General features: G+C 39.2%; 1 protein-coding gene across 3 annotated transcripts in view; it reads left to right on the top strand.

Annotated features, from left to right (window-relative positions):
* ELP4 (elongator acetyltransferase complex subunit 4) overlaps window positions 1-24040 on the top strand; it is a 245697-nt gene that overhangs the window by 39963 nt on the left and 181694 nt on the right. For all 3 annotated transcript variants that reach the window (XM_075545945.1, XM_075545946.1, XM_075545947.1), the window contains exons 4-5: window positions 3947-4078; window positions 7999-8138. In XM_075545945.1, the coding sequence (XP_075402060.1) occupies window positions 3947-4078; window positions 7999-8138 (272 nt within the window). The remainder of the gene's footprint in view (window positions 1-3946; window positions 4079-7998; window positions 8139-24040) is intronic.

Here is a 24040-nt window from a genome sequence, read left to right as displayed (position 1 = left end):
CTATACTTTTACCTCTATAAACGTCTTTTGGCTAATAGTTCTTTACTTTATTTCCATGTACTTTCCTCCTGTCCCACTGTCATGTTCAACTTTCATTCGTCTTGACTGCTCCTAGCAGGAGTGTCGCCTTTGGGGCTTGGTCTCCTGACCCCGCCCTTCCCTTGTTCGTTTGCTCCTGTGTGGTTGGGGCAGACCTGCCACTCTCACTCTCCCTGTACTCTCTTCTTGCTGTCCTCTGTAGTGCATTCTTTCAATTTTTAAGATGAGTAGCCTTGGGACTTGGGTGTGTGTACCGAAAACTGACCTTACAATTTTCTGTGGTAAATTTTTACCACTTATAAAATCAGTAAACTCATTTTTATAAGAATCATCATTATTTATGTAGTGGCAAAAATTATTTAAACTTTAGTTGCAGCTAACATTGATAAGAAATTTTGTGTTTTAAAAATCTATCACTCATGGATTGTGAGATGAAGCAGAAGTCGAATGTTACACACAAAAATGGAAAACATGTACTTATAACTTGTATTGAGAAGAAATTATAACTCAATAAGGATACAAAAGGCATAGAACTTGAAACATAAGAAGCCTAAAGAAAGCCGTGGTATTAATTTCCCTGAATATAACAGAGAACATATCCATTGATTCTTCCTAAAGTGTATTTATTTGGTTCATTCAGCAAGTATTTTATCGATTGCCTGTCTGCGTGCTTGTTATTGCAGTGGGTTTATAAGAAGTGCAAATTATATATATAGTTCCTGTTGTTGTGAAGTGCCGTCAAGTTCGTTCCAACCCATAGTGACCCAGACGGAAATTCTGCCTGGACCTGCACTGTCCTCGCAGTGGTTCCTGTGTCTGGGCTCGTTGTAGTTATTCCAGCAATCCGTCTCATGGAGGGCCTTCCTCTTTTTCACGGCCCCTCCCCTTTACCAAGCATGATGCCTTTCTCCAAGACATGGCCTCTCCTGGCATATGTCCAAAGTATGTAAGATGAAGTCCCTAGCCCTCAAGAAGCTAGCACTCTTGATGGGAAACGGAGAAGATGAGATTAGGCGTCATGAAATATAGATGAATATAAAGCTGCATATGATGAAATGCCAAAGATTTCAACACGGATACCACACAACACTCTACTTTTCTCACGGCCTCCTACTGAGTTCTGTAATGCATTGCAATGGCCACACAGAACTCGGACAGTGCTCATGATTATGGGATTTATGATGGACGTTAGCAAGTTACAACTCAGGTGGAAATGCCCAGAACAGAGTTGCTCCATCAGGACATTGAGACCTGCTGAGAAACGCGCAGAGAGCCAGCCATGCCGTGGTAAGCCTCCCGCTGAAGGCACTCACCTCCAGCTCCTCAGGTTAAGCACCCAGAGACACCCACACCAACCTCCTGCTGCCAGTATTCAGATCTACTTACACCTCCTTGTTCTGCAGGCTGGGAAGTCCACCGCTCTAGCTCTTGGTTCTGCTGCCTCTGCTCATCTGTTGCTCCTCTTGTATCCAGGCTGCCTTCCCAGATCCCGGGAGTTCACTGGCCAGGGATCTCGGGGTCCAGAGGACACATTCCACTTCTGACTCTTGCTGTTAGTGAAATGATCTACCGCCCCCACCCCCACCCCCTTGCCACTCCATCCCACCCCCTGCTTCTGAGTTGGCTCATTTTATAACCAGCAGGACGGCAAGTACAAGGGAATCTTGTTAACCGCTGAATCCTATCAATATCTTTCTCGACCTTCTTACCCAGGCCCATCAGGAATAAGTCATCTGGTGGGAATTTCAGAGACTATGGTTAGAGGAACCACCTTAAGTAATTCACTACGCTACAACAGATGAAAATGAAATTGGGAACAGTAGGGAAATAGGCTTCAGAAAGAATGTGAGAAAAATCCATTATTTTTTCATTCCATTTTCCCATCAACTTTTCGAAGCCCCTTAATATAAGTGATAAAGCTCACCTAGCAATCGTTGGTGTTCTCCTTTTCTACTGTCCCCAAGATTTTGTAAAGGGCCCTGGGGACACAGTGGTTGAGGGTTTGGCTGCTAACCCGCCAGTGGTTTGATCTTACCAACCAGCGGTGCCGCCCAGCAGAGCAGGCCTAGTGATCTGCCCTTACCAATCTGCAGCCTAAGCAACCGTGTGCGGCCCTGCTGCGCTGCCCCTCTAGCGTGCCTGTGAGCGCACGCGAGCAGCACACACCCCACTACCCATTTGCTCCGTTGTCTGTTTTATGGTTTCCATGCAGTGTATGCTATAGCGGCTGTTTTTCTCATGATAAAACAGAAAGAGAGAGGGCTCAGGGCAAACCAATACAGCTCCTAGTCCAGAGTCAAGACATGGAACTAGAGAATCTGGTCGCAGAATTCAAGCTTGCAACACAGTGCTGTATCAGACCTGAAACTCAAAACTCACCATCCGCCGAGTCCGTTCTGACTCATGGTGACCCTGTAGGACAGGGCAGATTTGCTCCCGGTGGGTTTCCAAGAACGTAACTTTTTACAAGAGTAGAAAGCCTCATCTTTCTCCTGTCTCATGATGTGGCCTCAAAAATATGTATTTCTATTGGAAAAAGAACTTTAAATATCATCAGATACTACTACTTTCTTAGGAACAATTGTCCAGAACTTAAATGACACAATTAGTTCCTTTGGGAACTGGCATAAAGTATTGTGTGGCCTCTTTTAAAGTCCTTCAGGAGGCAACTAAAATTTATAATAGTTCATATATGAAAGGCCTGCACAAAGTTCTTATACAAATGGCATTGTTTTAATTCCATTTTTCCACAAACTTTTTGAAACTCACTTATATTTACCAACTGATTAATTGGCATGACTCAAACCAAAAGTAAATTTTATCTTGAACTGACAATTACACATATGACTAATTGATTACGTACCACAAAATTAAATTGACAAATTCAGTATCCCACATTATTCTTTAGTTAATCCAGCGGTTCTCAACTTGTGGTCATGACCCCTTTGGGGGTCAAAAGACCCTTTCATAGGGATTGCCTGATTCATAACAGTAGCAAAATTACGGTTATGAAGTAGCAATGAAAATAATGTTATGGTTGAGGGATCACCACAACATGAGGAACTGTTTTAAAGGGTCGCGGCATTTGGAAGGTTGAGGACCATTGAGGTAATCAAATTAGAACAAAATTATTGCACGTACTTTCCTCCTCCAATTAATTAATGAACTCTTTTTTTCTATAATATTTATAACGTACTCCTGCAGAAATAAGTTTTGTATAGTTACTCAGTAGATAAACATCCCAAAAAAGAAAAGGTAAGATTAGAATTAGAGTCATAGAGTTAAGAATCTATCTCATTGTTAAGGAAAATGCATAAGCTTGCAGGTGCAAAACTAACATTTGATATGGGCAAAATAAATGTCTTTATTCTTAGTTGTTACTTCACCCATTATTTCGGTGAATGAGTTTTTTGAATTCTAGAATTACAAACCAGTAAACAGATTGTGCACATGCTTTATTTTCACCTAGTGGCAAACATAATAATAATTACATGTAATGTGTAAGTGCTAATTCCAGACTGTGCTTTAAGTGTATAAATTTGTTTAAGGAAATTGCTTCTGATCGTCATGACAGTTGATTTTTATGAATATAGAGTCAATTTTGGAAAACTCTTTGTAAATTCTTTTTCGCTGCTAACTCCACATTAAATGATATGCACCTTTGCCCTGATGGTCTAGTGGCCAATGCGCTCAGCTGCTCGTTGACAAGATGTGACAGTCGGCCTCTCTGAAATTTTATAACCTTGGGCACTCCATGGGGCAGTTCTACTGTCCTAAGCTTTATGTTTCCATCAGTTTCTAAGGCATCCAGTGTTCATAAATTGGAAATTTCTAGTATTGCTTATATTATGATTTAAGAAATTTTTCTTTTTAACCAAACTCAATAATGTATCATTCCATTTCTCAGGAACTTCCTGCTCCATTACTTGATAATCATGGTAAAAAGGAATTTGATGAAGATTCATGTAATAATAAGACGGCAGAATCTAATCTTGAGATGAAAATAGCTTGGCGTTACCAGCTACTACCCAAGATGGAGGCAAGTCAGCATATAAACTATTTCCAAGCTTTGCAAATGTCTTCTTTTCATTTCCTAGACTCTCCTACTGTAGCTGTTATAGTCAATGTACGTTTGTGTAGTTAAATGACTAGGTGTTTCATTTGTATTTATACAAGTGATATATTCTTTAAAATAATTATGACAAATTTATATTTTTCCCAAATTAGATTTTTAATTTTTTTCTATAATCCCCATATAGAAACCCCTATATGAGATTACAAGCCAGAGTGGAGGTTACTGATTAAGATCATTGTTTTCAAACTCAGCTGTCTAGTAAGCTCATCTATCTAGAACAGACAGAGCTAGAAAGTAATAAAAACTTTATAACAAAACAGAAACACAGATCAGAAAATCTGTCCACTAAAACCCATGAGCTGTATTAGTGATACAGACTGTAGGACGTCTCAGATCCGATCTATGTAGTAGAACGATGGTAGCACGCAGATACTTGTACACAGAGTTCTGAAGTGCATTGTAACTCTGCAGCCATATAGAACATGAGAAAAGATGGAAGAGTTCCTTTAGATACGTTGATCTTTTTTTTAATGTTGACATTTTTGTTTCCTATTTGGTGAAGGTGTACACACCAGACCATTCTCTACTCAACCTCTCTACGTGTGCATTTCAATAACACTGATTACATTCCTCGTGTTGTATTCATTCTTGCGCTCTCTACACATTCTTATTCACGGCAGTTGACTTAGTGTCTCCAACCTTCTCATCTTTTGCTAATGTGGCCTCATGTAGATAAGATTGGTAGAGTCCCCAAGACTATCGCCCTTACTCTTCCGGTCTCATCCTCTTTAGGGTCATCAACCATTTAAGGGGAAAAGGGTAGAATTTGCATAAGGACATAGTTCAGAGGGCTGGGAAAGAAGAAGGCACACACACAGGAAACAGGAAGGAAGGGTGATGGTACTTTGGAAGGATGGAAATGAATGAGAGGAAACACAATATGTATGAATTCTTGAATGTAAAACTGATCATCTGCTCTGCACAACTCTCCTAATTCACCAGAAAGTTAAATTTAAAAATATATAGAGCATTCTTAATGATTTAGCAAACAATATTCATAAGGTTTTCAGACTGGTACCTGGTGACAGATTGTTTTAAGTGACTATTTCTTAATGTCAAAATAGATGCATTAACTAGATCACACACTAGATTACATATACTAGATGCAGGTTTCAGTTCTTCTTTTAAAGAGGATATAGTTTAAAGTCTTTGTTTTAAGCCCCAAAAGATTTCTTAGCAGTTCAAATATCAGATATTATATTCTTGCTATGTGCTTTAGGAAAAAAATGTAATTTTTTTACTAGAAGAAAATATTTATTTTTCATACACATTTCTTATTGAAAGATTGAAGTTTTTCCCATTAATAAATTCTCAGTGTTCACCCTGTAAATATTTTAGGTGCCAGATCTAATTCAGGTCTAAATAATTAATAGCTTAGTTGTAATGAGAAATGTTTCCAATTTTATTTTTACATTTAAATCAATTATTTGTGTTCTGTCTGTAAACTGTCACAGTATGAAATCAATTTTATGCCTTGATTAATCCCAAATCTAAAATTTCTATCACATTAGTATGATAATTAGAAATAGTAATAGAGACCAGCATGCTTCGCTTCTTGGCAATTTAGCATGTATCTGAGTGCATAAGACTTCAAGAATCTCCAGTCCACTATTAAATTTATTAACTCAAACTTAAAAGAAATGAAAAGTCTCGCTTTCTTTTTCCCTCTCCATGGCCAGTCTGCTAAAATAGATTATTCATGCTTATTTGATTCAGGTAGGCTTTTGCAAGCTTCCCTACTAGGCCTGGGAATGTGGTACATTGGGGCCCTTTCAGAGGTTTCTGCCACAGACCAAGCTTTTATGGCGTGGTGTTTTATTATCACCAAATCCTAGTCTCCACCCAGTTTGTAGGCACTCTGTTTATTCTTTTGAATCAGGAAAGGTTATCACCTACCTTAATCCATGCAGCAGCGTGGATTAAGGACACCAGTGGGCCCCAGGATTCTCAAAGAGGATCCTGGAAACTTCTTGTTTCTTCTTTTTTTGCTGTCTTGACTAGATTCTATTGGGCCTTAGAGGGATTTGCATCTGAAATGGGCAACCTGGTGTTTTTCTCAATGAAGACATCAGATCAAAGTTCAGTTAGTCAAGGCCTCTCTAAAACACTAGGGGCTTGGACTTGCACAATAACAAGATGAGCTCTAGCAGAGATTGCAGTAAAAACATTCCAAGCTATAATCCGGATAAAGAAAGATCCTAGGCCAAAGAACAGGCCTTGTTTAAATTGCTTTAGACTAATAACTTTGCATTTTAAAACTTTACACCTAATTTTTTAGAAACGTCTTTTTAATGTCAGAATTGATTTGTGATTACTTTCATAGTAAATAGTTAAATCATGTTTAGGAGATCATACTTCTGTGCATACTGGGTTCATAAGATGAGATTGAAGTAAATTGACCAGTCTCTTATCAATGAAAATAAGTTGTAACTTAAGGAGGGGAGAGCAGTCATTTTATTTTGAAAATACGTGTCAGACCCACACTGAATCTGATGATGTTTCTGTTAGACATTTTACAACGTTTATTCTGTGTTACTGTGTCATTTACTGTTTGTTGTAATGTGGTTCAAGAATATAAATCCTTGAGGTCTTATTCGCAAATATCTACATCAAGTAAATGTCTTTCTTAATTAAATTGTAAAATTCTTAGTCACAAAAAAAAAATAATAATAAATAAATAAAAATTTTAAAAATAAATTCTTAGTCATTTGGTAAAATAAATTAAGAAACTTCCGTGTGTAATTCTTCAATTTTTACAGAGATTAAGATTATTTTGCATGTTCTAAAATGCATCTCATATAACATTTCAAAACAGTAGACAAGTTGACAATAACAAAATTTGGATCGAGACTTTTCCTAGAGATTTAGGATTGATCTGGTTAGAGCAAATTTCCAGCTACAATTTCTTACTAATTCAACTTTGGGTTGAAGTATTTACATATTTCTAATGTGCTGAGGGAAAGGAATCAGTCCAGTACCTGTTCAAAGTAGCAGAATAATAAGATATGTTACTAGACTTCATCATATGTAAATAATTTAGCATCAATAATGTTATAATTGTGAGAAAGGTAATTTTTGAAGAAACACTTAGAAAGAACAAAACATGAAACCATCAATGAAGTAAAGTTTATATCAAATTTCTGATTTATCTGGTTGGCTTATCTATAAGGTACTTAATCATGTGCCTTGTTCCCATTGTTTTATCTGAGTATGTTACTTTTCTCACTGCCGTCAAGTCTATTCGGACTCATAGCAACCCTATAGGACAAGATAGGACTGCCCCTGTGTATTTGAGAGACTGTAACTCTTCACAGGAATAGAAAGCCTCCTCTTTCTCCCATGGAGCAGGCTGGTGGTTTTGAACTGCTGTCCTTGTAATTAGCAGCACATAGCCATTATACCACCAAGGCTAAAATTTTAGTTTGTCATATATTTTGAATATACAATGCATATTGGCTTGTGAAAATGTCATTTTAAAAATAATTCTTAGTTTAATTTATTTAAATATTGGTAAGTTATGCAGTAGCACTAAAAAGAACAGATATTTCCATATTTATTAAACTTAGGGAACTCCTGGGAATGAAAACTCGTAGAATATAAGGTTTGATTTCTAAATTATAGATAATTTAAAATAATAAAGATTATATTATATGTAAAATAATAAAACTTATTAATTACATGTTTAAATGTAATATGTGTATTTATATCAACTTGTATTGGCTTAATAAATAGATATATGTTTTGATGAATGCTTGATAATAAAGTATAGTTACAAAAAGAATAACCTTAAAAAAAAACCAAAGCAGTATGAATTTTCTTAATAGGCTGGACCAGTATCATCTTCAAGATTTGGTCACTATTATGATGTTTCAAAAAGAATACCCCAAGAACTGATTGAAGCTTCACAATGGCATGGATTTTTCCTTCCAGAAAAGTTATCATCATCTCTTCCAGCAGAACCCTGGTAAGTCAAGGACTCTTATGCCAGCAAATTCTGCCTTCAGAGGTTAACAGATAGCACTTTCAGCATTCTCTTTGAAAGAAAGTTTACCTAAGGGGAAGTATCATAATAATAAATGTTAATGTCAGCTGTGTTTATGTTCCAGAATAATTTATTGAATGCATTTTCTTCCCTTGCTAGGCATTTAGTGGTTGAGCTTATTTAATGTGGAACTCGAAAGGTCCTGATATAACATTTATAATACCTGCTGGGTTTATTGCCATAAAAATGTGAAAAAGTTCTGAATCAGAGTTCTCTGGTGTGAATGCAAAAAGATACTTAGCAATATGCTCAGAAAGTAAACAAGTATGGCTAGGTAGGCACACCTCACTTAAAGCCTATTTGGGCAACATCAGACAACATGCCCAGTTGTGGTCCCATAGGTGTTTTTGTTGTTGTTTTGGTTTGTTTGTTTGTTTGGGGTGGGTGGTTTTTGTTTAAAAGGAATATCTCTCTCCTAGTATTTATTATTGGCCCCTAATGATTTTAGGCACAGGTGGTACTGTCCGGTAGACATTGGACTGCTAGCCACAAAATTGGTGGTTCAAATCCATGGAATGCTCCAGGGGAGAAAGTATCTGCTCTTGTTGGTGATCTGCTTCTTGTAAAGATTCATGACCTTGGAAACCCTCTGTAGAGTTCCTATGAGTTAGAAATGGTGATGGCAATGGGTAAACCCTGGCCTCCAGAGTGTAACCCACCCCGTGGAGCATCTACTCCTTTGCTTCCTATTCCCAGCAAAGGCTAGTGAGTCCCAGAAAGCTTAGAGCACTCATGGGCCCTTAGCACAGAGCCAAGGTAGCAACTGCTCATGATCAGAAAGCAACCAGACTGATCGAGACGGTAAATGAGCTAACCCACTGTTAATCAAATATTGGAAATGTGACATCGTTTGAGACCTAGTCTGTTAAGACTTATTTTGTTAAAACCAAAATGTAATAACCCTCCACCGTAACCCCTGCAGTAAAAAATAAAGGGGAAAGAGAATCCTTAAGAATGTTCTAATTCAGCAAATTTGGCAAACAAAACAAGAATGACAGGCCCACAGATGCCCCCTGTACCCTGTGACCCATGCCTACTTTCTCTCATTACTTGAAGACTTTCATTCATTGTAACAAATCTGTGAATCACTTCCTCGAACTTGACACATAGTTTAGGGTTTATAACTTGTTTAATTTTCACTGAATATTTGAAGCAATTGGAAGGTAGCAAACCCCACTATTTACTTTGGTGTAGCCCTTGCAAAAATAAACTTAGAATTTCTCAAATCAGCCTTTGGCTAAAACAATGATGGGCATCCAGGATCTTATCTGCTAGCAACAAAAGCAACGAGGTGGAGGCAGCCAGAGTCACCACAACCACCATCCACATCCCCAGCACATGCATGCCCAGTCTCAATGACCACCTCTCTGTGCTCCTTATTGGTCCTTGCCCTGTACCCTGAGATGCACAAAGTCCCTGTCTAGCAGTTGGCATAGTCCCCATCCAGTCCAGCATATTCCCAGCAAAACCAACCTCTACACAATAACTAGAGCTTACAATCTTTGTCCAGCTGGTTTTTATAAGGTTTGAATAGACTTTGTGGAAATTTAACTATGGATTAAATGGGCATGGCATGGTGTTCTTCTAAGACCTAAATTCATAGAGCATATCATGCACAGGAAGCAACCCACATGATTTTTATATATTGACCATATTTGTTAAGGAGATCTATTTCTAGTTATAGAACTCTGAAGATTACAGTAAAGGCTAGACATTTAATACTTTATAAAGTATTAAAATCATTTCAGTTCATTTTGCAATTGGATTAAGGGAAGGTAAGCCGTGGATTAGGTCCTCGTCACCTTTTTCCCATTTTTGAGGAAAGGGTACTCAAAAATCACAAAGGTGAAGTCATTTATCAGAGGCTCAACAAGTAAGTGGCAGATCTTGCTTTCTCGTCACTTTATTGCTTCAGACACATTCATTGTGTGGCCTTCACCTTTGCCTCCCTGTGTTGGGCCAGGTTGACTATAGTAACAAGTCCAGTGGCACTCATATATGAGGAGGTACCTCCCAAAACAATTTATTGTCAAAGTTATGCACTTAATTTATTTTATTTTTACCAAACAACCTTATCACCCTCAAAGTACTCTACACTACACTTAATACAGTCTTCAAAGCTGCGATTTCATTTTGGAAAATATTTCAAACTCATCTGTTTGGATGGTTGCTTGGCAGCACTTCCATTGTTTTTTCTTTACATTGTCAAATCTCTGTCCTTTCATGTTCTTCTTCATTCGCGGGAACAAAAAGAAGTTGAAAGGAGTGGGGTAGGTGAGTAAAGCGTGTGGGGGCAAGAGAGGCATGCTGTTTTTAGCCGAAAACTGGCACACTGAGATGACTGCATGAGCAGGTGCATTGTCATGGTGGCAAAACCAGTCTCCCATCTGCCACAAATTTGTTACACACTGTTATGTAATATTTTCAGAACCTCTAAACAGAAAACTTGATTAACAGTCTGACCTGGTAAAAGGAAGTCTAAATACACTATCCCTCTAACATTGGTGGAGCTTTTTTCCATTTTTTTTGGGGGGGGGGGGCGGTGGGCACTGGGGGGTAGTATACTTTGTATGTATGAGAGCTTTATATCAAAAATAATTATCAAGAAAGTGTCTCCGCTCAGTTTGACTCAAGCTGAGTCCAATACTAGTCCATAGGTCCCTCTTCAGACTCCCGAATACAGGAAGATCCCAGGCTGATGGGTGTAGTCATGTGGATCCAAGGTCTGCGGAAACATGGAAGGGCTCTGGCAGCTCTCAGAATCAGTAGAAGAGGACATTGGGGGAGTCCAGGGTCCTCCTGATGAAAAGGCCAAACCCCCAAGGACGCTGCATCAGGCTGTGCCCTGATTGACAGGCTTGACTCCACCCCTAGCCAGGAGTGTCTAGTTGACATAGAATCATTTGACTTCAACACTCCATGTGTCATGGGAAAAAAAGAACTGATAATGGAATGAAAACTCTAGCTTCTGATATTAATTTTGTCCTGCTAGTATTCTCCTAGGAAAAAGACCTTAAGCTCAGTGAAATTAATAACTGCATATGAAAAATAGGGGTAGAGGAGAATAGTACCTACTCTATGTTGTAGTATTAATTTCAGATTTTAACATTTGAGTGATTTACATTGATTTATACTGGTTCCTGAATTATGTCATTCACTGAACCAAACGCATTGCAACTTTTCTACGATCTCTTAAATCATGGATAGAACCCAGGTTGAAATTTTGTTTTTATTTTTTCTCATTCAGCAATCTGTGCTAGCAAATATTCTGTAATGCCTCTGTTCATGGAAGTGCTTAGAGAATTAAAAAATGTGCATTAGTTATGGTATAATTAAATTAAAATAATGTATTACTCTTTTAATTAAGGGAAAATATTAGGAACTTTTTCTAAGCCAGAAAATGCAAAGTTTTTATTCATTTATCCAACTCAGAGCAGCTGAGAACACGTATTTGCTGATTGTGCTATCCGTGTCCATCACCAGCCCAGGCATTTTACCATGGGATAGTTCCCAAAGGCTCCGAATCACCTTTACAAGAGGAGGATTCTTATATCCCATTTTTAGAGCTGAGGACACATGTGATCAGAGAAGCTATCTAACTAAGTGACTATGCTGAGACTCAGATCCACAGTCCCCGACCTGGGCTCTGGTTCTCTGCTCCACGGTGGCTCCAGGGAAGCAGTAAACCCACAGCTCACACAGCTGCCCACTGAGCAGCTGCAGCATGCAGTCAGTCCTATAGCCTTCAGGAAATGTTTTTAGAATATTTTTGATAGCTAGCAGTTTTACACAGAATAGAAAATTTATAGATTTTAATTATCAAGGCAGTAATTCATTTCATAGTAGTTAACTGATAATTCATTTATTTTATATTAAACATAATGCTTAATTAAATGTAATTAAACTTTAAACATGTAATTAAATTAATTTTGAAAATGGGTACTTTACCATATGAGATTTATTTTAATTTATGAAAAGCGTGTGCTCATTACAATAAAGTGAACTTTGCTGGTTCATTTATAAGACAATAAAGCTAAGCCTCATAGTTTTCTGCATTTTTCCTGTAATTAATGCTACAGGATAGAGCTGTATCCTGCTATCATATATCAGGATATAATATATAATTTCATCATTTCTAAAGGTACTGTTGAACATGTAATGACTTTTTTCAAATATGAAAAGCTAAAGGTCATTTGGAATTTGAGATAACTAATTTAAAATTGTTAACTTTGCCTGAAATATTCATAATGCAGGTTAAACTTTCAAATTAAAGAATAGGTATAAAATTCTAAGATGTAGCATAATATTCAAGGGTTCTGTTTGATAATTCACCATCATAAATCCAGATAATCAAAATGATAGAGAAAGTGAATTTTTTTATAATCCTGTAGTCAAATTTTTTTGTTTCCTGTGTAATTTTGACATTGTTTTGAGTTAAACTTTGCTAATATTTATGCCTAGGTAGAGAGTTGTGCTTCCTCATTAAAAAGGATTGTTCTTTTATTTTGATAGATACAAGGGGGCTTCAGAAAATTTCATGGGAAAATTGCACTGTCTTGTCATTTTTCCACGAACTTTTTGAAGTTCCTCATATCTTTGGAATTCAAGATTTGTACTTTTAGATGTTTATTCTTACTCAGGCAAAAGCAGTTGCCATATAATAAGTTCCAACTCATGGGGACCCCATGTGTGTCAGAATAGAACCGTGTTCCACAGGTTTTTCCGTGGCTGAGTTTTGGAAGGGGTGCCAGGTCTTATGTACTTCTGGGTAAAGTAGAACTTTTAAGTTATCATACACTTAAAGGTACACTTACCCTTTTGTGCCACCAATGGGACTTCTTCATCACAGGATACCATATTAATTTTTCTTATTTACAAACTTCTTCTCCTCAAGCTCTAGAAATCTTTAAGGAAAAGGCATTCCTCTCCTTATTGATTCCTTGAATCTAGGCCACAGGTTTTTAGTCAGCAGTTGATGAATTAGTGGTTAAAACAAAGTATAGTAAGAAATCAGATTTGAACACAGGAAAATTACCACAATCTTGTTCTTAATGCAAAGATTTAGTAGAATAAAACTAGTATATGAAATATAGCCACATAAGAAGGTATTTTATTACAAAAGCACATGTTTCCTAGATTGATAAGCATAGAACCAGAGCATATGTAGAAATAGAAATGGGAAATTCATATTCATGAAAAAGGAATTATGGAAGCATGCTCCTCGGTAATACTAAAGGGTCTTTATAGACATTTTATAGGAGTTCGCCTAGGCCTCTTTGAAGGGGGAGTATTTAAGTAGCAACCTGCAGAGTGAGAAGGAGTCCTCAAGGGCACTGTGCCAGGAAAGTATTCCTGGCATAACGAAGGACCACGCTGTATACTAGGATGTAATCAAGGACCTGAAAGATCCCTGTGGCTGACAATGAGTGGTGGAAAGAGTTATATGGGGGATAAATTCATAGAGGGGGCAACATGGGGCCTTGCAGGCCATGCTCATTAGTTTGAGATGGAATCTAAATCCCATAAAAAGGCCTTGAAGGTGAGTGAGTGAGTGAGTGAGTGAGTGAGTGAGTGAGTGAGTGAGTGAGTCCGTGATATCAGTATTTTGTATTTCTAAAAAAATCCATCTAAAAATGCTAAAATTGACTCTAAATGTCAACAAATAAAGGATGCCAAGACTATTCAAGAGGGAAAGAATAGTATTTTCAGCAAATGGTGCTGGGACAACTGGATAATTACTAATCACTACCTTCAAGTCCATTCTGTCTCATGGAAACCCTGTAGGACCAAATAGAACTGCCCCTGTGGGTACCTCTTCATGGGAATAGAAACTCTAATCTTTCTAAGAATTGGCTGGTGTTTTTGAACTGCCTATCTTCTGATTAATAGCCCAACTTATAAACTCCAGGTCTCCTGGCACAACTGGATAGCCACATCAAAAGAATGAAGTCGGACGTTGTATCTCACACCATGTACAAAAATTAACTCAAAGTGGATGAAACACTAACCATAAGAGCCCAAAGTAGAAAACTCTTAGAAGAAAAATCTACCCCTGTGGGATGGACAGCAGAGAAGAGGGCAGGGGGAGACGTGGGACAGTGTAACATATGATAAAATAATAATAATTTATTCATTATGAAGGGCTCATGACGTAGGGGGTAGCGGGGACGGAGGAGGAAAATGAGCAGCTGATATTAAGGGCTCAACTAGAAGGCAAATGTTTTGAGAATGATGATGGCAACAAATGTACATATGTGCTTGACACAATGGATGGATGTGTGGCTTGTGATAAGAGTTGTATGAGCCCCCAATAAAATGATTTTAAAAAGAAAGAAAAGTCTAGCAGTTCCTGAAATGGTTAAACATTGAATTACCATTTGGTCACCCCTAGATACATACTCAAGACAAAAGAATGCATACTTACTGCCATAGAGTTGATGCTGACTCATTAGTGACCCCATTGGACAGGGTAGATCTGCCCCTGTGAGTTTCCAAGACTAATTCTTTATGAGAGCAGGAAGCCTTGTCTTGTCCCAGTGGAGCTGCTTTTCATACTGCTGAGCCTTCAGTTAGTAGATCCCACTTGTTGGTCGCATGGTCCTACTGCTGCTTTATACCCAGCAGGATGGCAATCACAGTTAACCCTCTTAACAGCCTGCTAACCACAGAAGCACATAATCCAATCCTTATCTTGCTGCACCTTCTTCCTTAGAACCTTCAGGAAAACAAATCTTTTGATAGGATTACAAAGGCTATGGCTACATAATAATTCACTGCATTGCTTAAAGCAGTCACCAAAGGCCACGTGTTATATGAATCCCCGTTTATGGAATACCTAGAATAGACAAAGACACAGACACAGAAAAAAAGATGAATGATTCCTTAGTGCAGAGGTTGTGGCAGTTGCATAATCTGTCAATTTACAAAGAGGTGGAGTCTAGCCTGTCAAATAGGTCACAACCAGTGAGGCCTCTATATGGGCATGACCTTCTCCTGAGAATTCTGGGAGTTCCTGTTTTCCTCCCTAGAGGAGGGACACACGCTCTCTCTGCTTTACCTTCTTGCTGACACATGAAGCTATGTTGATGGAACCAGAGAATGGAGCTGGAGGAACCACATGAAGGCCACTGCCAGTACTGAGATGCTTCCACCACCACTGGATCCACAAGACTTTCCACTGTCCTGTGATCTTCCTGCATTTGGTGTCATTGAATTTGTTGTGTGAGTCTGAAAAGGAATTTACAGACTGGTATCCAACATATGGACTTGATCCATATATCGGACTTATGGGCTTGATCTGGACTGGGCTGGGATGTTTTCTCAATATACAATTGCTCTTTTATATAGAGCTCGCTCTTATATACATATGAGTGTCTATGAATTTATTTCTCTAGTCACACCCAGACTAACACAGAGGTGATGAGAGTATTGGGGGAGTGAGAGCTGAAAGATCAGGGTTTCAGTTTGAAGTGATGAAAAGGTCCTAAAAATTGTAGTCATCGTAATACAAGTTTGTGAGTATATTAAAAATCATTGAATTGTACACTTTATTTTTTTAATCATTTTGTTGGGGGCTTGTACAACTCTTATCACAATCCATATGTCAAGCACTTTTGTACATGTGTTTCCTTCATCATTCTGACAACATTTGCTTTCTACTTGAGCCCTTGGTATCAGCTCCTCATTTTCCCCTCCCTCCCTGCTACCTACTTCCCCATGAACCCTTGATAATTTATAAATTATTATTATTTTGTCATATCTTACGCTGTCCAACATCTCCCTTCACCCACTTCTCCGCTGTCCGCCACCCAGGGTAGATGTTATATGTAGGTCCTTGTAATCTGTTCCCTCTTCTCCCTCACCTTCTCTCCACCCTCCCGGTATCGCCACTCTCACCACTGGTCCTTGGGGGTTTCATCTGTCCTGGATTCCCTGTGTTTCCAGTTCTTACCTGTACCAGTGTGCATCCTCCAGTCCAGCTGGATTTGTGAGGTAGAATTGGGATCATGATAGTGGGGGAAAAAGCATTCAAGTACTAGAGGAAAATTATATGTTTCATCATTGATACACTGCACCGTGACTGGCTCATCTCCTCCCCACAGCCTTTTGTAAGGGGATGTCCATTTTCCCACAGAGGGTCCCTGGGTCCCCACTCAGTACTCCCCCCTCATTCACAATGCTATGATTTTTTTTATTTTGATGTCTGATATCTGATCCCTTCAACACCTCATAATCTCACAGGGTGGTGTGCTTCTTCCATGTGGGCTTTTTTGTTGCTCAGTTACATGGCCACTTGTTTATCTTCAAACCTATAGGACCCCAGGCTCTATATAGGTGATAGCCGTGTACCATCAGCTTTCTTCACCACATTTTTGCTTAAGCACCTACTCTGTCTTCAGTGATCGAGTCGGGACAGGCTGGTGTGCTTCTTCCATGTGGATTTTGTTGTTTCTCAGTTAGATGGCCACTTGTTTATCTTCAGATCTTTAAGACACTAGATGCTATACTTTTGATAGCCGGGCACCATCAGCTTTCTTCACCACATGAATTGCATACTTTAAATGGGTAACTTGTATAGGATATGAATTCTATCATAACAAATCTGTTAATAAAACAAAACAATTGGGAATGATGAGAGCAATGAATGTACAAGTGTGCTTGACACAATTGATGTATATATGGATTGTGATAAGAGTTGTATGAGCCCCCAATAAAATGATTTTAAAAAACCCAATAATTAGTTTTTTAATTTAGCCAGTGCAAGTCATTGATGACCAAAAAGATATTTAGTTTTAATGGAATGGTTATGATAAAAACCTAGTTGGACTGGATTAAATAAAAATGTAAGGAGATTAATTGTGGACAAAAGCATTAGAGAACTTAAGGAGTTCAGTGCAGAGAAACGAGATGATACATAGAAGAGGAAGTTAGCCTGCCAGTGTTTTATGGGGTTTTTTTTTGTTGTTGTTTTTTAAATTCATCACTGTATTTGGAGCGCATACAAATGTCATAACATTCCATAATTCAAATAGATCAAGCATACTTGTACAATTGCTACTACAATCCGTTTCAAAACATTTTCTTTCTTTTTTTAAATCATTTTATTGGGGGCTTGTGCAACTCGGCAAAGATAACAGTGTGTTTATATTACAGGAAGCATGTAGTACAAAGAAAAAAGCAGAAAGTCTATGAGCCAGGGGTGAGAATTGCTACAGAGGTGGTGTATTTGATGAGGTGTATAGGCAGGTAAAAGAATAGACATTGTATACAAGTTTAGATAGCTCACCTATGGCGATGTAGGAAGAAAAGAATCAAACCAAACCCACTGCCATCAAGTCCATTCTGACTCTTAGCTACTCTATAGGACAGGGTGCCATAGCCCCCATGGGTTTCTGAGACAGTGTCTGTTTACATATGTAGAAAGCCTCATTGTTTTCCTTCAAAACAGGCCAGCTCATCACCACTATGCCACTGGGGCTCAGAGACAGAATATTTGGGTGAAAACACTGATGGGTGGCTCAGTGGAGTGACTGGTGTCCTTGTATTTGTTTCTGTTTTCTCAGTGAAAGGTCCTTCACTGAGAGAGAAGGGGCAGAAGTTGTACTTGATGTTTGAATTTTAAAAAGGATAAAGTATAATAGACATCTAAATAGCCTGGGTGTAGATAGAGTGGGATGGTCTTCCAGCCTTAAGGCTATTAAGGTTTGTGGCCATGAATCTAAAAGCAAGACTGGTCCCCCTGGGTGGGGTGTTTCTCCAGGCAGGTTAAATGCAGGGGTGAAGGAGACTGAGCTGGATTTAACCAGAGTTTGTTAGCAGCACTTCTCCCCTAGGAGTCATCTACTCGATGGCTGTGCGTTTTGTGTTTGTGTAGTTTTGCTAAGGACACAAAGATAAGGATAGATCATGGAATAGAGAAAGTGAGGTGAGATGAATGGAAAGGATGGAAGTGATGGTATTTTTTAAATCATTTTTGGGGGAGTTATTACAACTCCCATCCATTGACACATATTTGTACATATCTTGCCATCATAACTTTTAAAAACATTTTCTTTCTACTTAAGTCCTTGGTGTCAGTTCATTTCCCCCTTTTTCCACCTCTGCTCTCTCATGATCCCTTGATAATTTTTTTTTCATGTCTCACACCAACCAGTGTCTCCCTTCACCCACTTTTCTGTTGTCTATCCCCCTGGGAGGATGTTATGTATAGATCATTGTGATCAGTTCCCCGTTTCTGCCCCCACCTTACCCTTCTCCTCCTGGTATCACTACTCTCATTATTGGTCCTGAGGGGGTTATCTCTCCTGGATTCCCTGTGTTTTCAGCTCTTATCTGTACCCATGTACATGCTCTGGTCTAGCTGGATTTGTGAAGTAGAATTGGGGCCATGATAGTGGGAGGGGAGGGGGAAGACGCATTAAAGAACGAGAGGAAAGTTGTATGTTTCATCGGTGCTATACTGCACCCTGACTGGCTAGTCTCTTCCTTGTGACCCTCCTGGAAGGGGATGTCCAATTGTCTACAGATGGGCTTCGGGTCTGCACTCCTCACTCCCCTCACCCACATTGATCTGATTTGTTGTTCTGGGTCTTTGATGCCTGATACCTGGTCCTATCAACACCTCATGGTCACACAAGCTGGTGTGCTTCTTCCATATGGGCTTTATTGTTTCTCAGCTAGATGGCCACTTGTTTATCTTCAATCCTTTAAGACCCCAGACACTATATCTTTTGATAGCAGGGCACCAGGATGTGATGGTATTTTTATGAGTGTTAATTCTCAGTGGGATCAAATGATTTTGTGTGGGTAGCCATTGGAAGGAAACAGGTGATCGTTAAAGGGGAGGCATGATATTGAGAGTGTAAAAGGACAGTGGTTACTGATAATACAAGATTTAAGGTTTGTCCATGGGGGTGAACAACTTAGGGAAGTAGGAGAGGAAATCATTGCAGGAGAGGATGGCGAAGAATTAAGAAACTTAATAGAAATATGAATAATATCCTAGGGTTAGAAAGATGGCAGCAACAATGAAGATAATTCGAAACACAGTCTAATGACTTATTTATATTAATAATCAAAGGATGTTAGAGTGAATTATTTTTCATGAAGGATCCCAATATCTCTCAATAGGATCCCTGAAACCCAGGGGATTCCTTGTCCTATGCACCCTTTCATATTCTTGTTCTTAGTATTCTCTCAGCTGTGTCCCAGTAGTCTCTGCTGACCATTCATTGCCCTTGTTGGTGCCCCAGAAATATTGCTCTTTCTGGGCTGTGCATCCATGGCGAAGCATTGTGAGGTGAAAAGGATCAGAGAAGAACAATCAAGAAATAACAGCCTTTAGGGTAACAGTAATGAAGTTTTCACCTTGAAAATTACTTGTGAATAGACTTCACAGTCTCTATAGTCACATGCAAATTATATGCTAATACAACTAGCTCCACAAACTATTTTATACAATTAGTTGAGACACTTGATATTGTTTCTACTGCTTTACGAATTTATCTCACTATTTGTCATAGATGAATATCTAAAATATATGTGCAAATAGAACTTTGGTAATATGAATCATATTTTCTCCTTGATTTGTATAGTAATGCCAAAAATGCTTCAGCCTCACTTTAAATTAATTCTAGTTGGGGGTGATAGCAGTTGTTCTTCCCGAAGAATTTCTGTCAAATTGTTAAATTAATATTTAAAAGCACCAGAAGTTCTTATTTTAAGAATTCAACAATGAATCATTTTGATAACAAAAAATATTCTTGAACTATATAATTTTAAAAGTCAGAATGGACAGAGAGACTGGAATGTAACTCAGCTTATAGATGATAAAATTTTGAAACCCAGAAATAAGACCCAAAAACATAATTGTTGACATAGCTGGAAATGCACCCCGATTTTCAGCATAATTTGTGTAGGAGCCCTTGTGAGTTGTTAGGAAAGCAATGGACTGCTAACCACAATGTCAGCGATTCAAACCTACCAGCCACTCCATGGGTGAAAGATGAGGCTATCTGTTCCTGAAGAGATATAGCGCCTCAGAAACCCTACACAGGGCCCCTATGCGTGTGAATCGACTCCACGGCAATGGTTTTCGATGTGGTGCTATGGGATAAGCATTGGCTACTAACTGCAAGGCTGGAGGTTCAAACCCACCAGCTGCTCCACAGAAACAAAATGAGGCTGTCAACTCTCATAAAGATAATCTCAGAAACTCCATATTGAGTCTCTATGAGTCAGAAATGACTCAATGGCCATGGGTTTGGTATACTACTATCTAGTATATATATGCAATATATATTGATTTCTAAATCTACATTTCCCCCAACATTGAAGTGTTTTTTTATATGCCATGCACCAAGTTCATCCGAATGAGACCTCCTGGTGAAGGCCTCATAACCCACTGCCAAGTAGTTAATTCCAACTCATGGCAAACGCCTATGTGCAGAAGACACCTGTTCCATAGAGCTTCCGAGGCCATGACCTTTCAAAAGATTGCCAGGCCAATCTTGAAGGAAGACACCCTGATGGTACAGTTGGTTGACATGGGTTTGCTCACCACTAGGCCACAAACCACAAACCACTCCAAAGGAAAGCAACGACGCTCTCAGCTCCCATAAATATGGATAGTCTCAGAACCCAAAATGAGCAGTGCTACTCTGTTCTGTAGGCGCACTGTGAGTCAACTCCACAGCAGCGGATGTGTACCTCTAGTTGGGCTTATACTGCCAACGTTTAACCTGAGAGTCAAGTGCTTAACCATCGGCTCTAATAAAGGATTTCAAAGACCTCATGGGTGCAGCTAAAAGAGAGATACCTTCCTAAAATGTATACTGCATATTGAATGATGGTGCTGGTGAGGAATATTGAAGGTACCACGGACTGCCAAAGAACAACGAAATCTGTCTTGGAAGAAGTACAGCCATAACGCTCCTTAGAGGCAAGGAGGACGAGACTTCATCTTACATACTATGGACATGTTGTCAGCAGGGACCAGTCCCTCATACATGGTGAAGTAGCAGGGCAATGAAATAGAGCAGCGATTCGCAACTTGTGGGTCGTGACCGCTCTGGGGGGTCGAACGACCCTTTCACAGGGATCACCCAAGTCATAGCAGTAGCAAAATGATAGTTATGAAGTAGCAACAAAAATAATTTTATGGTTGGGGTCACCACAACATGAGGAACTGTATTACAGGATCATGGCATTAGGAAGGTTGAGAACCACTGAAATAGAGGAAGACCTTTGGCAAGATGGATTGACACAGTCACTGCATTGATAGTCTTAAACATAAAAACAGCTGTGAGGATGGCCCGGTCCGGGCAGTGTGTCATTCTGTTGTGTTCTTCTATTGAGGAAATACTTGAGTGGAGGCCCAATGTCCTTCTGCTACCTTACTACTAAATCTATAAATATATGCACATAGATCTATTTCCCCAACCTCATATATAAATATATTTGCATATGTACATGCCTTTATTTAGACCTCTATAAATCCCCTTTGCCTCCTAGCTCTTTCTTCTATTTCCTTTGACTCTCCTCTTGTCCCACTATCATGCTCAGTCTTCATTTGGGTTTCAGTAATTCCTCCTGGTTACATTACTCTTGATCAAGCCCCACCAGGTCCCACACCCTCCTCACCACCGATTTGGATCACTTCTTGTTCCCTTGTCCCTGGGTTCGTTAACACCACTAACTTTGCTCCCACCTCCCCTTCTCCCATGACCCCCCGGAACTGTCAGTCCTGTTGTTTTCTCCTCCATATTGTTCATCCAGCTATCTTATTGAGACAGACCTGCAGAGATAATAACATGCACAAAAACAAGACAGCAAAACCAAGCAACAATATACAACAACCAATGACAAAAAAACCAAAGAAAAAAACAAGAAAGAAAAGCTTGTAGTTAGTTCAAGGACTGTTTGTTGGCCTTTAGGAGTGTTTTCCAGTCCAGTCTGTTGGGGCACCATGCCCTGGCCCCAAAGTCCATCTTCAGCATTCCCTGGGGACCTCACCGTTCGATTTCCTTGCTGTTCTGTTGTGTACCCCCTTAATGTTTTGCCGCGGTGTGACGGGATCAGAGCAGGTGCAATTCCCACACAGTGTCTCCGGTGTGGTCCCCTGTAGGGCTATGGATCAGTGAGGGGCATCATGTTTTATAGTGGGGCCGGCCATGTGGTCCTCTCTGTGGACTGGCTGCTCTAATTGGGGTCATCCTCCTCAAGGCCTGGTGGGCCAGGATGTGCTCACTCTCTCCTCCTCCCCCTTCATCTGCTCCTGTGTGTTCCGATCAGATATGTCCCTCTCCCGGAGCTGCAGATTCAATGCCGTCCTTTGAAATAAATTCTTCTGGGCAGAGGGGCTGGTGTCCACATAGTAGTTGGGATTGGGGCCAATCCCTCAGACCTCGCCACTGGTTCCCTAATTATCCAGACTTTTCATTGAATCTGTACCTAACTCTTATCTTTCATTTTAGTGTGGCCAAAACATCTGGTAATTTGGCGTTTTAGAAAAGTTGGCTTTTAAATACCACTTCTGTCACTTAGTTGCTCTACAACTGTGAGCAAATCACTTAGCCTCTGTTATTAGGAGGTACCATTGACTCCGTTCCAACTCATAGGGACTTTATATGCAACAGAATGAATATTGCCTGATCCTGTGAGATCCTTACAGTTTTTATGTTGAGACTGTTGGTGCAGGAACTGTGTAATTCCATCTCATTGAGGGTCTTTTGTATGTAAAAGTCCTGTAATGAGAGCCATCATTTTTTGATGCACCACACTAAGTAGCACTCAGCTCCTGTAGAAACCACTGAATGTACCTTGAATTTTTAATAGCATAGGCGTCGTGGGAGTGGGGGCCACAGGTGTATATGCAGTTGGATTTTGCCAGAACATGTTATGCGGTGCATGTCTGTGTAAGCAGAAGCATGAGGAGCACTGTTTAAACTAGAGAAAAGCTGAGTGCTCGATATTGTGAAGGGAATGTCAAGTTCCAGAAGGTGCTTTTCTGTTCTTCATACTGGCATGATTTTGAAGACCAATGTGGAGTCTCAAGATAGATCATTGCAAATATTAAAGCTGCTGAAATTATGAAAGCCAGGCAGTGGCCTATACTTGTTATACTACACTGATGCGCTACCTTTGAAACATGTTGAAAAGCCTTCGATTAAGCTAACCTATGTGTGTAAATATAAATGAGGGCGTTTGAATCTTCTCTGTAACTAGGATACCATCTTGCCAACTCCTGTTTTATCAGTTACTAACCTGCTTGGAGTGAGGTTAAAAAGCCTCATAAATATTAAAGTTGTTTAATGACAAAACCAAAGTTTTAGAACATAATAGAAGGTATTTATTTTTGGCAAATAGATATTATGATAAGTATTGCTGGCAGAGACGTTAACAGTGCTTAATATCACCAAGTTGAGCTTTTAAAAAAGTCTAATTCCATGTACCTTCAAATTAATGTTTGCAATTAATATCCTTAAATGTGTTGATTTTCTTGTATTTAGCTTTGTTAATGAGCCCTTTCTTTTCCTAGAAAACTATTTTAAGTTCCAGAAACTTTTCTGTCCATGTTAAGTAAGGAAAGAGAATTAAATGTACTGATTTTGTATCTTTGTATTTGATCTCGCATCCAAAGACACCCCTTCCTTCCACGAGGAGCATCTTAGGCCTACTGTGTTGCCTTAACAGAGTGTGAGCATTTGAAATGAGTAAGAGATCACAGTGGTTAGCAAGCAGCGGTAGGGAAAACTAAGAAATATCTATGTATGCAGTACTTAACAACGTTTCCTCTAGTAGCAAATTTACTGAGAGAGGCGATT

This window comes from Tenrec ecaudatus, chromosome 4, assembly GCF_050624435.1.
Source record: "Tenrec ecaudatus isolate mTenEca1 chromosome 4, mTenEca1.hap1, whole genome shotgun sequence".
Classification (NCBI taxonomy): Eukaryota; Metazoa; Chordata; class Mammalia; order Afrosoricida; family Tenrecidae; genus Tenrec; species Tenrec ecaudatus.
The sequence above is the reverse complement of the archived record's forward strand: the minus strand, read 5'-3'. Positions and strand labels throughout refer to the sequence as shown.